This window comes from Polyodon spathula, chromosome 4 (genome assembly GCF_017654505.1).
Source record: "Polyodon spathula isolate WHYD16114869_AA chromosome 4, ASM1765450v1, whole genome shotgun sequence".
In the NCBI taxonomy this organism is placed as follows: domain Eukaryota; kingdom Metazoa; phylum Chordata; class Actinopteri; order Acipenseriformes; family Polyodontidae; genus Polyodon; species Polyodon spathula.
Genome location: NC_054537.1, coordinates 9,101,298 through 9,121,394, shown reverse-complemented (window position 1 = coordinate 9,121,394; position 20,097 = coordinate 9,101,298). Strand labels below are relative to the sequence as shown.

Genomic DNA, 20,097 nt, shown 5'->3' with positions numbered 1-20,097 from the left:
TGGTACACTTTCAGAATGTAAAAAACAGATATAGTACCTTTGTTAATCATGGCACTTTATGCAACTGAAATAGTACCTATGCAGTTGTCCAAATTTGCTTGTATTGTGGCAGGAAGATTTCTTTACCAAGGAACACACATTAAAAATGTTGACGGCTTGTGACAAATGTATTATTTTACAATTTGCAAAGACATTGAATTTTGTTATATATATATATATATATATATATATAATATATATATATATATATATATATATATATATTATATATATATATATATATGTATATCACTGTGTGCCGCGAGGCATGACTTCATGCAACAGTGTATAAAAATAAATATAATTTATATTTTATATAATGGAAGTACATCATGAGTTCTGTTTCAAACAATGATCAGTTTTGGGAAAAATGCCCATATAAGTCATGTGGGAATAAGCTGCAATTGCATTGGGTCTGATTTAAGAATGGTTTAATAATTTGTAATCCACAAATAAATGGTTTAGACAAAGCATTGAAATAATCTAAAGGCTAGGCCTCATTATTTACATCATAAGTATTACTATCACTCAAGGGTATGCAGTAGACCTGTCTAAGTTTTTGTTTTTTCAATCTCTACATGTTTTGCTTTAAAATGTTATTCATATTAAACATTACTGTAACTTAATGATGGTGCAGTCAGGATAATTCTGTGAAGCAGGAATTAATGTCGTCATATTATCCTGGAAAACAATGAATAGTCAGATTGAAAAAGAAATGCCAGGGAGGGAGAGAGAAAACAGCTGAAGTTTAATGTGATGAAATATATATTTTTAAATGTATTCGCTGTTGACAAAGAATGTTGTGCCTTTTCTACAGTAATAGATGAAGTGGAGCAAAGTTTTTTGATTCAGAGACCTGTGGCTTTACATCTACTTTGAGGCACAGATGCAATAAGTTTGGTGGACTGAGCAGGCTTTCTATTAAACGGCACAGAACAAAAGCATTGCACCGATAAGCACAACTGTCAGTTTTAGCTCCAAAGAGTCCCCGGATTCATTTAGCCTGTGGACTCTTCCCCTGTTGAGTGTGGTTTAGATCAGGGAAGTAAACCTTTATCACTAAAACTAAAGCAACACACAGTACATGTAAATGCATGAACACACCCCAGTGTACTGCTTTAGTGTGCAAATGTATTGGTTTGGATTTGAAGAAGTTCTATTCGGATATTATTCTATGAATTTTCTGTCAATCCATAAAATGCTATTCTGCCTTTGCCTTGTTATTGGACTATTTACCCACAGCAAGATAGTATAGGTTACTATACGCTTTTTTTTTTTTTTTTTAAGAATTTAACCATAACAATTTTCACCATACATTTATTAAATGAAATTAGAAATTAGTAAAGGAAGTATAAGGTTTGAGGATTTTGTGTGACCAAAGGGAGTTTATTCAACATTTAGCTCTTTAGTTTAATCACACACAATCAAAATGTCTTTACTAGTAGTGAACTATATGAACTGGTGAAATGCAGATGGGCATGTGAGGGAGGAGGTACTAATATATTTCTTTTTTTTTACTTATCCTAATAACTAAAAATGAATTTGATGACGTAACTGGTAACTTATTTTTTTTTAATGCGGTGTGGTTGTAGTCATTGTCATGTTAATTTAACTAAAGGCCGCCTTAACCAAATTGTACCGAACATGAAAAATACTTTAGCTACCAGCAGTGTTTTCTTCATCTCCCCCCCCCCCCCCCCCTTGCAGATAAACACGTAGGCGCGTGTGCGTTTTTATAGTATGAAACTGCACCCCTATGTTCGCCATTTTGGCTCAATCTGTTCTATTGTCCACTCAAAGCTGGCGACTCTGATGAAGCCAGAATGGCTCCAGTTTCCCAACCTCATCTTTTCTATAACCCTTGCTAGCTGTAGACGCTGCACTCTGCACTAGGACTACCCCTCCCCACGCCCCGGAGTGTGCGTGCGCATGGGTCGTCCCATTAGCCGTGTGCCCCCTGAGTGTGCTCGTGTTTTATGTGTGTTTCGTGTGTGTGAAAGAGTGAATTACGGCGATAGTAGGGGGAGTTACGACCAAACAACATGGCATTGCAACAATGTGGGACCTAAATTAACTCAGTGTCGCGTGAAGGGGGGAAGAATCCGAAACCCTCGGCCCTCTGAGTTTATGTTTTCTTTTAACCATTAGATGGTATCGAGCGAGCCGACTCTGGCAGTGGAGGACAACTGCTTCTCGAATAATATGAAGGAGATGATTGGGGGCTGCTGCGTTTGCTCAGACGAGAGAGGCTGGGCTGAAAATCCACTGGTTTACTGTGACGGGCATGGCTGTAATGTCGCTGTTCACCAAGGTAATTCTTTCACATCTGTGTTTCAAACTTTCGAAGTAAGTGCTCACTGCCTTTGTTTACACTCTGAGAAGGACGCGCATGTGAGATGTACTCGCCCCCAAGGCCCAGTTAATAAGTTGCGGAAGGAGGTATGAACGTGTTTATTGTGAATGGCCTAAGGGGGAAGGGAAGAGGGATATTGTCATGTGATATTTGATTAGTCCTGTACCTACAGTCTGCATAGCCCGGTTCTATTTTTTTGCTGTTATTTTACATTCAAACGGATTCCTATTTATTATTGTTATTGTTAATAGTTTCTCTTTTTTGGGGGCCAAAAAATTTAGAGGCCATTAGTATGCATTTGCGGGGAAAACGTCAAGCTTGTGAAAAGGTAAACCTAAGTTGTTGCTTCCTCTTTCGACGGTTGAATTATTTTTGTTGTTCCCTTTCCAGCGAGGCGATAGCATTGAGTACACATACAATCCAGTCCTCTCCATAATATACCGTAGCAGTTATTATTTAGGTCTTGCAGGTAATATCATACTTATGTTGAGTTTACAGCTGTCAGATAATATACATTCTTCTGCACGACCTCTGTACTCGCTCGTTTGCTGTACTAGCAGAAAATGAACGCCGTCATCTTAACGACGTTTGTGTTTCAAAACAATCTGTGGCACGTACATTTTTCTAAAGCAGAGTTGAAATATTTAGCATATCTTCAGATGTTAGTAAACGTTCTTGTTGGGGAACCACACCAGCTGTCAAACGCACAAGATGAAGGATTCAGTGGAGGAAGATGCATTTTCGAAACGAGTTTGCTGCGTCAACACATTTATTTATTTATTAATTAGCAGACGCCTTTACTCCAGGGCGACTTACAGATGTATACAAAAAATACATATTATTAACTACAGTACAATACCATTAAGAGCAAGATACAAAATACAATGACTTAGCCACAATAACGCCGGTGCAGCACAGATGAAGTTAGAAATATTTCTTGCCTGATTAGCTGCCCCCATATCCCAACAAAATAGGCTGACATAGTGTGTGATGGCGTGCTGGGATCCAGACTGGCAGTTTTCATAATTAGGTATCAAGGGTTGTGCAGTGAGTAGAAGTACTGTTCTGTGCAAGTAGATACTGTACACCTCTACCTACCCAGTGACTTGCCAGCAGCACTTACATTCCCCTGGCTTAGTGAGAATTAAGGGAGTAACATTCTTAAATCAAGTTTTATTTTTCAATAGCTATATAGTGCAGCTGCTCTCTCAATATTAATCGACCCATTTGAACACTTACACTGTAACTGTACATAAGGTAAAGAGGTAAATGAGGTATGTCAAGTTTGCACATGTGCTGTCTTGCATCAGCCATATTTATGTAGCCAGGAAATGGCAAGGGACAGTACATGGCTTTTTATTTCATAACCTTCTCTCCCACATTGATCAGGTTTTTTGGAATAGTGGAATACTGTACTCTAATGTATTTTGTTTTCTACAAAATATGACAATGAAGAGAGACAAACCATGGAATGCAAAGTAGATCATAACACAATACTTATGTTAAAGTCTTTTTTTTTTTTTTTGTTATAATGTTCATTGTTCTGTCTGTAGATTAGTGTGTATATAGATATATATATATATAGATATATATATATAATATAATATATATATATCTTCTATATTCTCTGTATTCTAATAAATAAATAAAATAAAAAAAAAAAATAGCACAATCTTGTTGAATATCCAGACACAACTGTTATAGCCAATATAATTATGGTTTGTATTGATCCTGTGATGCAGGGATTTGACAAGTATTCTTAAAAGGCGTAATCAAATCCCAAAAGTTTCTGACCAGAGGGTGTCTTTAGTAACACAAGATAAGCTAAACATGTAATTATGTAAATGCTCTATAAATGTCCACATATGCCAAGGATAACTAAACTGTATATACAATTCTTTACACTTACAAAGGCAAATATAAGGGTTTAATGCAGAGTTCATACATATTCATTTGCTGCTGCTGAGCATTTTCATAGTTTTTTTTTTCTTTTTTTTTTTCTAAATGTCCATCTTCTTGCTCTTTGGTCACATGTTTGCCCTAGATTGTTTACAGAGGTTTATGCATGAGAATAAAATACTTATGTTGTTTATGCTTAATATGTTTATTATGGCAGAGTTAGATATCTAAAGCATTCTCATTTTAATTTTATCCTAATTACAGCATGTTATGGCATTGTACAAGTCCCTACAGGACCCTGGTTTTGTAGAAAATGTGAATCTCAGGAGAGAGCAGCTAGGGTGGTAAGTCCAACTATTAACCTATATTTCAAGTCAAGGATGAGATTTGTTCTACTTTAATTTTAAAGGTTAAGGGAATTTTATTCTTACAATTTTAAGGTTGCTGCAATAGGTTTTTAGCTTTTTACATTTTAAATCTTCACTGCTTGGTTTAATTTGCTAATTAGTGAGTGATTTGTTGCTAAATAGAATTAAGTTAAGATTATTTTTCCATGCATTTACTTGAAATATTGTATGAAGATCAGCTAATAGTTTTCTTTTTACAGTACACAATACCCTTACAATATGAATTCCAATACATTAATAAAAGCATGAATTTGACACTTTGTCTGAGGAATAATTAATTTTTTTCTCAGACATGGTGTGGAATAGATGCAGGCGTCTAACCCTTTTCAGCCAACATAAACACAGGAATTTAGTTTAGAATATAATTGCATTTACACATAAACAACATTTGTTGCATACTGTATCTATTGCTGGCTGAAGACAGAAGTGTCTCTTTTTTCAAAAGATTTGAAATGTAGTTACGTTAAACAAAACCTCTAATGAGATTGTACCATCTTATAAAATTTGAGATTAAAGCCGGGCTTTATCCTATCCATTCTACAGGAAAGTCAGATCTTGTATTACCCCCCCCCCCCCCCCCCCCCCCCCCCCCCTGACCCAGTGAGGCTGAATCCTTTTAGGTTTTTTTCTACCAGAATAAAAAAAAAAAAAAAGTTACATCTCTCTGTCAGTGAACCATATAACATACATGCTCACTTCTGGCACATTGCTGAAGTTAGTTTTCCTGTAGGATAGGTGAAATAACATTCCACAGTAATATACCCCTCAAGTCTGTACTGATCCTCAATTGGGAATAAGCTTACTTGCAAAAGATGCTTCCTGCAGAACAGCATTGTAAATATATTTGTCCATGTAGTCTTTTTATGTTTGCTTTGCCCCATGCCAAGACACTCATTCTGTTGTACTTTATAGGAGCGTGTTTTTTTTTCTGTAGTTTTCAATTAATATTCACATTTGAACCTGGTGGAACACTGAAATGAATGGCTTACTTGACTTCGGCATTTTGTTTTTTCAGACTACCCATGTGACCTAGGAGAGTCCCATTTGTAAGAAATGTGAAGACCTGGATTATTTCCAGACTCTTTGTTAGCTGTGTTATCCCTTTAGAGAAAGGCATGATACAGTCTGTTTTGAACAGTGCCATTATGATGGGGTGTAAACAAATCACATTTTCTGAAAAGGATTAGGTCACAGGTTGCTTTCATATGCCTTCCCACATTCAGAGTGAAAAATAACAGGAACATGGGTCCTTTTAGCAAAAAAACAAACAGTGCACCAACCTCCCTGACCTAAATAATGAATTCATAACACACACACACACACATTTGTGTGTGTGTGTGTCTATATTTTATTATTTTATATAATAGAATTTTTTTTTAATTTTTTTTATTTTATATTACAATCATAGAAATTGCGAACCATCAGTAAACACCATAAAATAGACTGCATGTTTACCAACCCCATCAGGTTCTGGGGAACTGTACAGCCTCTTGGATATTGTGCAATGCAGTTCTGTGTTTCAGACTAGTGAAGGTATGTGAACATGTTGACATATTTATTGTTTCTGAATAATGAAACCGTTTATCCGCAAGTTTGATTTTGTACCGATGTAAGAGCTACAGTTATTTTTTACTTTAATAATGACAGTAAAAGTGATTTCTCACTATGAGAGAGATGAAAACTAAATTTCTGTACTAAAGCAGAAGTTGTTGTGGTAATTTGCTAACCAATTGCAACTTAAATGAGTCACGCTTTGTATATGCAGACGTGTGCGTCTATCTGCTTCTGCAATATAGCAGCCTACGAGTACAGTTTGAATGACTGTGGATGTAAACACTCAGTTTGTTTATCCCAGCAAAGAGAATATTTAAAGTTGTTTGCAAATCCAATCGACAGAGTCACTGACTGGAGATTAAATTGCGTTATATATTTCTACATTATAACCCTGATACGTCAGTCAGATTTAGCACAGTAGTATATTTGCAAACAAGTTACTAAGCACGATACAGTACCGTACTTTCTTTGACATTTAGGTGTATGATTGAGTGAATGACATGTTTTGGTATGGTAGTAAGTTATGAAGAATACATTGATTACAGCAATAAAATATTTTCCCTGTTTGTGTTGGTGAAATGCAGTGTGCAATATATTGCTTACTTTAATAGTGAAATCAGCAAGTGGAAAGTAACCAAGCGGGGCAGTGACAGGCTTGATACGGTTTTGTGTATTACTGTGGATGAATATTGTCACACCTAATTTTACAGATACTGTACAGTAATTGTCCTTCAGTACATGTGTACAGTATAATATCAAATATGGCTGCTTCTTTACGAAGCTTATTCATCCTTCCAGTAAGGTTGCATGGTGTAGGGTAGTATATACTGTAGCAGTCATGCAGTGTACAGCAGAATATGCACAATACAGTGCAATACCATGTAAGAGCAGTTGCAATGCCTAACTTAATCTGACCTCAACACAAATACAGATTTAAGTAATTCACATACTGACTTCCATTCCCACAAGTATTGCAGGCATTCTGACTTTCATAAGCCTTGTTTTTTTAAAAACATTTTTTAAAAGTATTTTCTTTATGTTTTATTTACGCTGCTGTGGGGCCAGATTCGGTTGTTCTAGGCTGCCAGGTCACAGAATTCACGGTTTGTTATTATTAGATAGTGGGGTCATCTGAAACTAATGCACAAAACAAGTCACCCAAATGTAACAGTACAGGCACCTATTCTTTAGTCTTTAAGAATTATTGTTTTTGAAACACTGATGCAACCTTTTTACTACTGCATAGTAAACTGTACTGAAATCTCCTAGCCTTTATTTTGTTAAAATTTAAACAGCCACCATTACAACAATAAGTGATTGATTTACTCTGGAATTAATGCAGCTGATTCTTTCAGGTACAGAGGTCATCATAGTGTATAACTGTACATTACATAGGCGGTTACAATATTAACTTGGCTTAAAAAAAAAAAAAAAAAAAAAAAAGCAATTTAATTCAACATATAAATCAATTACATGATTTTACGTAGAACCCGCATACAAAAAATAAATGCCTAAATTCACAGCCTCTGGCATAGCTTGACTTTATGCAGCAGAGGAGAGAACAAATAAAATAAAGGCATTTGAAGTATAACTGAAAAAATAAACAAACTAAAACAGTTTTCAAAACCAAGACAGTGATATATGCTGATTGTTGGGGCAGCCTCAGAGAATGCAAGAGGGCATGAATACAGCAATTCAGCATGTTAAGACAGGTCTTCTGCGTTTTTAATGTACCCCGTTCCACCCTTGGTCTAAAGATAAAAGGTTGGAAAGGACGAAAACCTGTTCCACAAACTACAGATGGAGGAGGAAGATCTACAACCCACCCAAATGATGCTGAAGAAGAGGGACTTGCCAATAGTTTAAAAACTATGAATACATGGGTATGTGGCCTAAAAATGAAAGTTATTAATATTGTCCAAGAAATTGCAGCCGAGGGACCAGTGAATATATGCGATTTTGTTATATTGTACTGTATGCATTCAAGTCAGTTAAATAAAATATAGGACTGGTAGGTGCTTCACGAAGCCTTATGTTTTCACAAGTTATATTTTTTACTGCTTGTTTGAAAATGACAGTACATGACAGCAGAACATTTGTTATACCTTGTGAATTTATTGTCAATGAGGCCAAAAAAAACACTTAAATGCCAGCTTCAGTAGGTGGATATAGTTCTGTGGGGTAAACATAGCAAGCTGCATGCCATTGTCCTATAATAAGTTGTGCTCCAATTAGAAAGAGATTGTGTACTCCAGGTCAGCCATAAATTCACATTTTGAACTTGGAAATGTACAGTTATACAGTGCCTCTAAGACCTCAATACTTACTGTATTTGAAGGATTCAGATTCCTTTGAGTGGACATGAAGAGTGACCTCATTTATTTTGAAAGGTGGCTTCTTAAAGTTGGTTTCTACAGTAACTCATTAAGTTACTAAATTTCTGCAAGAACTGAGGTGAAATTTGAGAATATCTCTTGATCTCGTATGTTATGTTTTTCTAGTTATTGGTTTGCAGGGTCTGACCTTGTGACTAGCAATATTTACTAATGAAATACAACAGTATTACTATGCTGAATTGTACAACTCAAAAATTCTATAATGTAAAGTGGAATATTTGACATAGAATTCTGCATTGTTACCTCTGGTGTTAAAACATTTAATAAATGCCTACATTAAATAAGCTTGTTCAAGGTGTTCAGATCGGGCACATAATTCACCATCTTCCCTATAAAATAGGCTTTTTTTTTTTTTTTTTTTTTTTTAATAAGAGAAGCACAAAACAGTTAGTCTTCAAGTTTAAGTTGTCCCAGCTAATGCAAACATTGATTGGGTTGTAAGAGCCTTGATTTGTTTTCTGCATTTCAAGCTTTGTCTAGTTTTATACTTGTCAAGGAACGTTTCAACTGAAATTAATACTAAGCTTGCCAATTTTGTTTCAGCTTGCAGTGTAACAGGCCCTGTTCTGTTGTTGCACTACAAAAGCAACACAAATGGTACACTGCATTTGAGCCTTTAGGTTCCATTTGCAACAATTTGAGTTTTTATTTTTTAGTGCCCTTTGAAATCCTGTAAAACAAGACTGCCATGTGCCTACCTAGTCTTGCACCCATGTAGCGTGTTTTTTTGTTTTTTTCATGAAATAAGATTACACAGATACAGTTTGTTTTAAACCAACATGTAATTAAACTGTCAATAAAATAAACATTATTAGTGTTATTTGTTCCAGTTGCTCAGTATTAACTGTGTTCCAATGCTCGTAGCTTTGCCAGGATTGTGAAGTGCTGTATCTTTAATTTGGACTTTTCTCCTATTTAGAGATGTGAACTGTGTCCGCATAAGGATGGAGCTCTCAAGAGGACTGATAATGGAGGTAAGATCCTAGATTTGTACATTTTAATCTGGGTGTCTGTAGCAGACATTTTATAATGACTGACTTGCCTTAGCATCCTGTGAACATGTGTGCTAACTACAGTGAAGTTGAAAATAGTAATTGATTATAAAATAATCCACTATTGTCAGATTTTGGTCCTCCTTGTGTGTGAGTTTGTATCTGGTTTTGTATTGCCCAGTGTGTTTTTGGAGTATAGTCTGCAGCATGACCTAGTCCTGTGTTTTTTGCTTGCTCTCTTTCTCTCTCTCTCTTTCTTGTGCCAACACATTTTATGGGGATGCCACATTTTATGTCTAGTTCAGACCCTTTTTAACTACTTTTACAACAGGGCAGTTGTGAATTGACTCCCCCACCCCTTCGATAGAGTTCATCAGAAGGTCACTCAGGCCTGGATTTGACACTAGAAAAGATTATTTTGCTTCTGTGTCCACAGACACTCAAAAGTCTGTTGTTGTATCTTCTAATACAGTAGTAAGTAATTAAATATAGGTTTTACCAGAAGGAATTATTAAATTGAAGACTGTTTTGATTAAAATCAGAATATTAATAAACCTTATTAAACATTCTCGGCACTCGGAAATGAACAGACATTCCGGTGTTTATTAAACCGCGTAATTCTCAAAACATTTTAGACCAGCAGCAGCAACTGAGGATTATGTTGCTTGTGGAGAATGCTGATTAATGTGTTTTTCTGTGTTCGTTTTTTCAAATTTTTTTTTTTTTTTTTATATAAATGATTTTCTTCCTGAGACTGCTACGGTATATAGTGGCAGTTTTTACATTATTTTTTTTATTTTGTGCTAAAGTAAACGAACGCTGCCTGTGGATATGCAAACTCTGGATGGTAGTCAAGCATGTTGCATTGCCGTGGTGGTCACACTGTCAGTTTTCGCAGAGGTTTGCTTAGTATTCATCTGTTTGGAGCACAGTCAACTAACAGCAGAGGTTTTTTTTTTTTTGTTTTAGCTGTGTTTGGGAATTTCTTACAGCTGTAGAGACATTAACCATTCAGAGGCTTTGTAATCTCCGACCTGTTCAGTTTGCATGCTTGCTTTAATTTTATTTTGAAAATCAATTCAGTACTGCAGCACTGCTGTACTCTCCCCACACGTTCATTGGCTGCGGGCACATGTTGATCTGATTAGCTGTGATTGCAGCTGTCTTTGTCTTATCCCTGAAAATGTATGAATTGTTACTAGGAGTGTGATTTATTATTTTGTTGGCAATTTAAGTTTTAAAACTGTAGTAGTGATTTTTATTTCTCAATTTGTTTTCCCATATAAATAAACTGCAGCCCCCCATATTTTTGACCATTATCAGCTCTGGAGGGCATTTTTTAAATGGCCATTTATATTTCTGTGACGTTGGGGTAAAAAGTCATGTTTTGCTTTGATGTCAGAAAAGTTATTCACTGTATACTGCTGCATGGAGAAATATTATACATGATAACTGCAGTTGCCTTAATATGTGATGTATTATTTTTTTTAGGTTGGGCACATGTGGTTTGTGCATTGTACATTCCAGAAGTGGAGTTTGCAAATGTTTCCACAATGGAGCCTATTGTGTTGCAGTCCGTTCCCCATGACCGCTACAACAAGGTAAAAACTAAAATCAGCACCTTGTACTTGCTAGCCATTTGTCATTATGCAAATTTAATTTAAATATGATAGTTGGCTTGCAATACATTATACGTTTAATTGCAATTTATATTCTAATATATATATATATTATATATATATATATATATATATATATTAGAGGTAGTATATATATAGATATATATATATATATATATCTATATATTATATTAATTAGTTATATAATATAATACTCCCCATATTGTATTTTTATTTAATTAATTAGTTATATATATACTCCCCATAATAGTACATACACACCAAACAAGGTACATTTATAATGAAAAGAAAAAATAAACTACTGTAGTAGTGTTGCATTAAGATTAATTATAATTCAGTATTTTCCAAGCCCTGGAGGACAACTGTTAATCTGGCTGATTCATCATTCGAGGAATTGTACAATTCCTGCACATTATCATCTCAGTTGGAGACAACCCAAGGAGTCCTATGTTTCTGTCCTGATTGTGTGGGTCTTTGTCCACACAAACACATATTTATATTATACACACACACACACACACACACACACACACACACACACACACTCAGTGCTCCCTCCCTTGGGGGACAGACAATATAAGCGTTATAAATGGGCGAGGGGGAGGGTGTGGGAGGAACAGTGGGACACATAACACACATCTGACTAAAATACAAAATAAAATAACTCCCTCTAATGTAATCAACGCTATATTTTTTTTTAACAAAAAAAAAGTTCATTTTAATTTGCAGTTTTTAAACTATAACTAGCCTGGCTAAACGGTGGTCAGGAGTTCAGTTCGAAGCGACAGACAAGCAAACCAAGTGCGAGAAGGAGAGCAGGTCAGGCGAGGGGAAGAGGGAATGGTCTCGCCCCAGGTTCGGCTGCTGGAGCAGGGCTGAAGCGTCTTGTCTCCTGGAGAAAGCTGCAGCAACTCTTGCAGCAAAAAAGTAAATACATTAGGAAAGATAACCATGTCATAGGCCTAATATTTATTTAGTTATAACACAAATGCTGAATAAGATGTTTGTGTTAAAGTGCAAGCGCAGCTTTTCTTCAGTTCAGATACTGTATCAAAAGGGAGAGACAAAAAAGTTAGACTGAGAAGTTGTTTACAGTTTGAACAACACAAGTACTGTGTTTACTGTAGAAATACTGCATGAATCACTAGCATAGGGAATTGGGGGACATGCTGTAGGAGCGTTATATCCGAGGTGCGTTATAATCGAGAGCCTTATAGTAAGGGAGCACTGTGTGTGTATATATAAGGGCACCTGCAACACTAAGGCACATTTTGACAGGATTTAAGGTGGGTCTTAGCCAAGGACGGTTTACTTGGCACCATGACCAGGTGCTGCAATGTTTGGCCTTAGCATTGGAAGACAAAAAGCATTACACACAAGACAATATTCCTCCATCCAGGAGAGCAACCACCAAGAGAAGGTGTTGAAACCAAGCTTTGCCCAGGACAACTGGAAGCTGCTAGAGACTGGAAGATGCTGGCAGATGTTGGTCAACGGCTTATTTTTCCAACTGAGATTGCCACCTCTAACCTTTGACCAGACATTGTTTTGTGGTCTGGATCAGCATGCTTTGTTCATCTGGTACAGTTAACAATGCCATGGGAGGATGCTGTTGATGAAGCGTATGAGAGGAAGAAACTTCGGTATGCTCAAATAGCTGCTGAAGCGAAAAAGCGAGGATGGAGAGTCCGAGTTTACCCAGTGGAAGTGGGTTGTTGAGGATTTGTGGCACACTCTACAACCCAGTTTCTCAGAGGTATCGGGTTCAGTGGCCAAGAGTTGCGTCGCACAGTGAAGAACTTACCTGAAGCAGCAGAAAGGAGTAGCAACTGGCTGTGGTTGAGACGGAAAGGAGGAGGGTGATGTTGGGATGCCAGAATCACTGTTGAGCCCTCTTTAGGTGTCGTGGGCTAGTCAACGAAACACTGAGGACAGAATGTGCCCTCTTGAAGACCCCAGAGATGTACCCTACTTAGCGCAATCCAAACATTGGTCATGCTAATGCGCTGGGGAGAACGCACTGTGGTTAATCTGCAGAGCCAGCATCGCAACCATTGTGTGTGCTGATGCGCTGGGGAGGCAAAATAAGCTGATCCCTGGAGCCAGCATTACACTTCAGCCATGAACACCAGGCAGAAGGATATCTACATCAACAGATGGAAAGAAACGCAAATGGATGGAGATGCAGATGGATCACATTAGTCTACTGTAAAGCTACGTCTTAGTTGGTGCTTATATTGTCAAGAGCCGAGTTCAAATCAGCATGACGTTTTTAACATCCACACTCATGTAATGGAAATCAATGATATATATATATATATATATATATATATATATATATATATATATATATATATCTATATAAATGTTGCATATATACATATATATATATATATCCGTTAACACACACACACACACACACAGCAATGTGCAAAAGTTTTAGGCAGGTGTGAAAAAATGCTGTAAAGTAAGAATGCCTTCAAAAATAGACATGTTAATAGATTATATTTATCAATTAACTAAATGCAAAGTGAGTGAACAGAAGAAAAATCTAAATCAAATCCATATTTGATTTGACCACCCTTTGCCTTCAAAACAGCATCAGTTCTTCTAGGTACACTTGCACACAGTTTTTGAAGGAACTCGGAAGGTAGGTTGGCCCAAACATCTTGGAAAACTAACCACAGTTCTTCTGTGGATTTAGGCAGCCTCAGTTGCTTTTCTCTCTTCATGTAATCCCAGACAGACTCGATGATGTTGAGATCAGGGCTCTGTGGAGGTCATACCATCACTTCCAGGACTCCTTGTTCTTCTTTACGCTGAAGATAGTTCTTAATGACTTTCGCTGTATGTTTGCGGTCGTTGTCATGCTGCAGAATAAATTTGGGGCCAATCAGATGCCTCCCTGATGGTATTGCATGATGGGTAAGTATCTGCCTGTACTTCTCAGCACTGAGGAGACCATTAATTCTGACCAACTCCCCAACTCCATTTGCAGAAATGCAGCCCCAAACTTGCAAGGAACCTCCATTATGCTTCACTGTTGCCTGCAGACACTCATTCGTGTACTGCTCTCCAGCCCTTCGGCGAACAAACTGCCTTCTGCTACAGCCAAATATTTAAAATTTTGACTCATCAGTCCAGAGCATCTGCTACCATTTTTCTGCACCCCAGTTCCTGTGTTTTCATGCATAGTTGAGTCGCTTGGCCTTGTTTCCACGTCGGAGGTATGGCTTTTTGGCCACAAGTCTTCCGTGAAGGCCACTTCTGACCAGACTTCTCCGGACAATAGATGGGTATACCAGGGTCCCACTGTTTTCTGCCAATTCTGAGCTGATGGCACTGCTGGACATCTTCCGATTGTGAAGGGAAGTAAGCATGATGTGTCTTTCATCTGCTGCAGTAAGTTTCCTTGGCCGACCACTGCGTCTACGGTCCTCAACGTTGCCCGTTTCTTTGAGCTTCTTCAAAAGAGCTTGGACAGCACATGTGGAAACCCCTGTCTGCTATGAAATTTCTGCCTGGGAGAGACCTTGCTGATGCAGTATAACTACCTTGTGTCTTGTTGCTGTGCTCAGTCTTGCCATGTGTATGACTTTTGACAGTAAACTATCTTCAGCAACATCACCTTGTTAGCTGAGTTTGGCTGTTCCTCACCCAGTTTTATTCCTCCTACACAGCTGTTTCTGTTTCAGTTGATGATTGTGTTTCAACCTACATATTGAATGGATGATCATTAGCACCTGTTTGGTATAATTGTTTAATCATACACCTGACTGTATGCCTACAAAATCCCTGACTTGTGCAAGTGTACCTAGAAGAATTGATGCTGTTTTGAAGGCTAATATATATATATATAAGGCATATATATATATATATATATATATATATATATATATATATATATATATATATATATATATATTTTTTACTTTAAAAGAACACCCTGTAGTTGTACAATATGTTATACTACTGTAGTGTTTATTTTTCAAGATCTGTCATGTCTACATTCTCAGTATAATTAAGATACAATCAGCAATAATACGAGCGGGAAACAGTGTCTTTTTTTATCACTCAGTGCTTTCTCTGTGTTTGGCATTTTGTTTGATTAAATTGATGCACATCCTACTGTATTATTGAATTCATATTTCTTTAAAGGATATATTTACAGAACACACAGATAGGACCATGCACTCCACCGACTATAAAGAAAGCAATTAAAGAATACAGGAAAGCAATGTACGTTACTTTTAATATGGAGTGGGCATGTGTATTTGATGTACTTAATTTAGACTGAATAGTCATGATTTGGAAGTTGTTCTGATGGCTACCATGTTGATTTCCTGCCATCTGTCCTAGGTTGCTCTCTTATTCTGTATCAGATGTACCAGTGCGATTAACCTCTGGCAATAATCAATACAATTGTGCTTTTTATAAAGTGCCCGTCATGTCGGCAATGTCGGCATGCTTTATAAAGCCTAAGCCCAGCACAAAGAAATATCTTGATTATTACTATGTTTTTTGTTTTGTGTTTTGTTTTTTTGCACACATGCATACTAGAAAATTCATATTGACAATTTTTTAACCTCTGATCTGTTCTCCTTTAAGCCATCTGTGGTATAAACTGGCTTAAACTAACAGAATATGGAGTAGTAAACCTGGTAAATAATGGCAAACTGTGTCTTTGTTTGGAAATAATTTGATGCCTGCCTTACTCTTTGCATGTTTACAGTTTTACACACTTTATATCTGATAATGATATGTTTATCCAGTGTGTCTATTTTTTCCTTAATTACAGTAAAACCTAAATTAACAAGTCGCCAAAGGGACTGGACATTTGTGGCTTATTAATCAAGGTGCCTCTGGTGTATTGTATTTGTGTGTGGGGTTGGTAATACTGGTATTGGCTAGAGCAGGAAACATTTTTTCTTTTTATTTCAGGTGACAGTTAATATGTGTTTTACTGTAATTAGGAATACTTGCTACTTTAACAGCTCATATTTATTAAACCAACTGAGAATTACATTCTGTTGTCAGTAATGTAAACTTTTCCAGCAAATTGTAAGGGTGCTCTTTGCTTTGCCCTGTGACCTACTATGGCTGGCATACTGTGGTCATGTGATTTATTTTTAGTTGTAGTCTTTCCACATGATACAAACTGAGATATTGGCTCTAGTCACACAACTTTAGAAGACGGTTTTAAATTAATTTGAATGATTTTTTTTTTCTAAACATTGTTAGATTGAACAGTGTTGTCATTTCCAAAACACACTGCTAACCCTCTATAACAGTTGAAAACTATTTACGTGGTCTGAGATTATTTGATTTATAATCAAAATCAATAAAAAAAAAAAAAAAAAAAAAAAACTGCCCTTTTATTAAACAGTCTTGAAAATTGTTTTATAACTAGGGGCCTATTGTCTTCACATTTCCTACACAGCAGTATTCTATTATTGATAAAATTTTATATTGGTCATAGTCCAAAAAATAAATAAGTAATAATTTCAGGCTACATTTGTTGTGTCCTCTGACCTTATTATTTAGGTTCTGGCTGTAAACTTCTAGTTTCAAACGTCCATGTCTAGTTGTCTCTCCTCAATAAGAATAAAACAGGTGATGCGCTTTTTGTATTTACGAGACCTAAAACGAAAGCCATCTAGGTTTCCACCACAAATAATCATGTAACTCCAGAATAAGCTTGTGTGTGTGTGTATCTGTCTATCTAGCTATCTATCTATCTTCTGCTACTATTGAAGTCATGGCTTTGTAAATCGTACAGATCAAGCACTTGGAGATTTACTTATGTATCTTAAACACACTATACTATATAAAATATATGGCCTGCAACTAATTTTAACCTGTAGTTTTTTTTTGTTTGTTTTGGTTTTTTTTAGACTTGCTACATCTGTGAAGAACAAGGTAGAGAGAGTAAAGCTGCTACTGGAGCTTGCATGACTTGCAACAAGCATGGTTGTAGACAGGCGTTCCACGTAACATGGTAAGTTTTAAAATCAGAAAAATTTGCGCAAGATGGCAATAGTAAAACTGAAAAATATGACCGAAATTACTTTAAATTACAATAAAACATTTCCGTAATGGGGTCCCAGAGTGGCATGGTGTGCTGAGTGAGGCCTACAGTCAGGGGAGCACAGGCTTGTCCAGGCTGTGCAACATCACTTGTCTTTGTTAGGGATTCCAGAGGCTGTGTCTGGTTAGGGGACTCCAAACTGGCAGGGGCTGCTTCTCATAAAGGACTAAAGCAAACCCTACTAACTAGGTAACTAGACTTGCCTTTGTCCTTCAGAAGCCGGTAGCTCACTGACATCTGCTCTGGGGTTCCTGAGTGTAAAGGGTCAATTGGCTTGGTTGTGGGATTGGAGGATGCCCACAGACCTTCAGTTCTCCTCAGCTATGTGGGGAATTGCTGTGATGTAGAAAATAATTGGACATTGTAATTTGTGGAGCAAAAAACATAAAAAGATAAAAAGAGAGAGAGAGACACACACACACAGATATAGGGCGTGTTACAGTACAATAACGTAAACAACAAAATACGGTGTTGCCACTAGGAGTGAGTCGGTGTACCGGTTTTACAGTTTAGCTACAGTAATAAACGTTATTGTGGTATTCAACGATTAACACTAAGTTTGTTTTCCTGGTCTATGAACAAAGTGAAGGAAAAGGTAATTTTATATTTGAACACCTTTTTATTCAATGTCTTGTACAAAGCAAGATGCCTACGGATGCTTCAGTACTACTTGGCTTTCTCACCTAGCCTCACACTTCCATTCAAAATTCCATCCACTTCTACCTTGCTGTCAGTCACCATCATGATAGCCGTTTTGCCTTCGCGCTTTTCTACTGCAAACATCAACATGCTTTTAAACCAAGCGGTGATATTTACAGCTTTAGCAAAGCGTCTGAGGAAAATATTTTTGAACTAATTATACTGTGTTTTGATAGTTGTTTCTCAATAGCAGAGACAAGCAGATGCAGTGGGATAGCCTACTTATTCTCCTTATTTACAGTATTCCAACATTTGATGTTGCGTGAACTGTAGATATAAATCCATTAACCTAAGTCTTGGTATTAAAATACATTTTTGATGGTGTTGCTGTACGGATTTTATCTACCCCGTGCTAAAAATAAACAACTTATCTCTGCTCTTAAATAATTACCTGTATTAATAAATGTCTGTGTTGTAAGCAACATGACCAATCTTTTCCTAGTTTAGTTACCCATCAGCTGAACAGAGTAATTTTATTTATTTTCTAAGTTAGAATTGTTCTAACACTGCAGCTGCATGTTGTTTTGGGCTCATGATAGATCTTGTAAAATACATACAGTAATCCGTTGCGTATCCGCTTGTCGCATATCCACCCTAACCATTTACCCGCCGTGATCAACCACTTCAGCAACATTTGTTATTGAACAGAGAAGATTAGTTCAGATAATGTAGATCCTACCAAAGTTTTCATACGCTGTGTTGTATGTGTTCTGTGCGCTGCCATTGCTGGTAGTGTCACATGAGCTGTTCAGTGTGTTGATATGTAAATAAATCCTGTTCGCCTGCGAGGCATATTAATTTTAACCTCCGTCTCAATCTCCTGCCTGTCACTCGGCAGTAAATGCACGCACCCACACAGCAGACTGCTACTGTGTCACAAGGATTAATACCATGTGTCTTTCTAAACAAGTTATTTAGGGACGCTTCCTAATAAAAGCTGAATCGCAAAACAATTGTGTGAATATAGTCCTTGTTACAGCTGTGACTGGTATTTAAAACAAGATTCATTTATCCAACTTTTTACATATCAGCTCTTATTCAGGTCCCACTGCAGTCAGATATGCAACTGATTACTGTACTATGGTAGTGTAACATATGGTACAACTGTAGGGTGTTCTTTTAAAGTTTAACAATTCTGATTGTTTTAAATTGCTGTTCCTTTTTTCAGCTTTTTGGCATAGTAAAATAATGAAATGCCAAAGTGTAGTTTTGATATTTTTGTGAATTGCAGTAATTTACAGTAATAGTTCTCCATTTTTTTTATAAGCCTTCATTTTATAACTTACCGTGATATTAAGGTTACCACCTTTTTTCTCATACTGTGCACGTTTTATACCAGGTCACACTAGCATTTGACAACATATGACTGAATGTTATCCAGCTTTGTGAATATAGAAGAACCTTTTTTTTATTCTTCTACCAGTTTCTTTCTGTTTTTTAAATGTAGTATCTCCCTTTTGATTTCAGTGCACAGTTTGCTGGACTGCTTTGTGAGGAAGAGGGGTCAGATGCAGATAATGTGAAATACTGTGGATACTGTAAAAACCATTACAGCAAACTGGTAAGTTGCTTTAATTTCAGTCGTAGCCATAAATGGATGGCTGCTATGTTTTTTTTTTTTTAGTTCAAGTATTGTGAACCATAATGAAAAAGGACCACGATATAATGATAATTTAATGAGACCGTAGCATAATTTTACTGCCGTTATAAACTTTGTCATTTATTGATAGTAAAAATAAAATAAAAAATTCTTGCATCACTTTGGAAATTTGCCCAGGTGCAGCTTTTTATTGAAAAACATTGCATTGTTCTTTGTTTGTAAGCCACTGCAGTATGTGCAGCCCCCTCATCTTTTCTGTAAATATTTTGTATTTTTATAGTTGAGATAAAATCTTATGTTTAACCCATCGTTTCATTGCAGTATTAGAAATTTAGCATGCAGCATCTGATGTACCTCATAGTCCAGTTTATATTAAGTATTACATAGCTTGACCATGGCCATGTGGTAAGCCAGCGGTTGAGCTGGCTTT

At 36.6% G+C, this 20,097-nt stretch overlaps 1 protein-coding gene across 7 annotated transcripts in view; it reads left to right on the top strand.

Annotated features, from left to right (window-relative positions):
• The first annotated feature begins 1,972 nt into the window (after positions 1 to 1,972).
• Positions 1,973 to 20,097, top strand: part of LOC121314139 (protein AF-10-like) — a 61,181-nt gene continuing 43,056 nt past the window's right edge. For 3 of the 7 annotated variants that reach the window (XM_041247100.1, XM_041247099.1, XM_041247098.1), the window contains exons 1-7: positions 1,973 to 2,350; positions 4,556 to 4,635; positions 8,010 to 8,135; positions 9,568 to 9,622; positions 11,132 to 11,241; positions 17,175 to 17,278; positions 19,535 to 19,628. In XM_041247100.1, coding sequence (XP_041103034.1) covers positions 2,188 to 2,350; positions 4,556 to 4,635; positions 8,010 to 8,135; positions 9,568 to 9,622; positions 11,132 to 11,241; positions 17,175 to 17,278; positions 19,535 to 19,628 — 732 coding nt within the window. In that variant the 5' untranslated portion in view covers positions 1,973 to 2,187. The remainder of the gene's footprint in view (positions 2,351 to 4,555; positions 4,636 to 8,009; positions 8,136 to 9,567; positions 9,623 to 11,131; positions 11,242 to 17,174; positions 17,279 to 19,534; positions 19,629 to 20,097) is intronic. The other 4 variants (XM_041247102.1, XM_041247104.1, XM_041247101.1 and 1 more) reach the window with 2 other exon arrangements.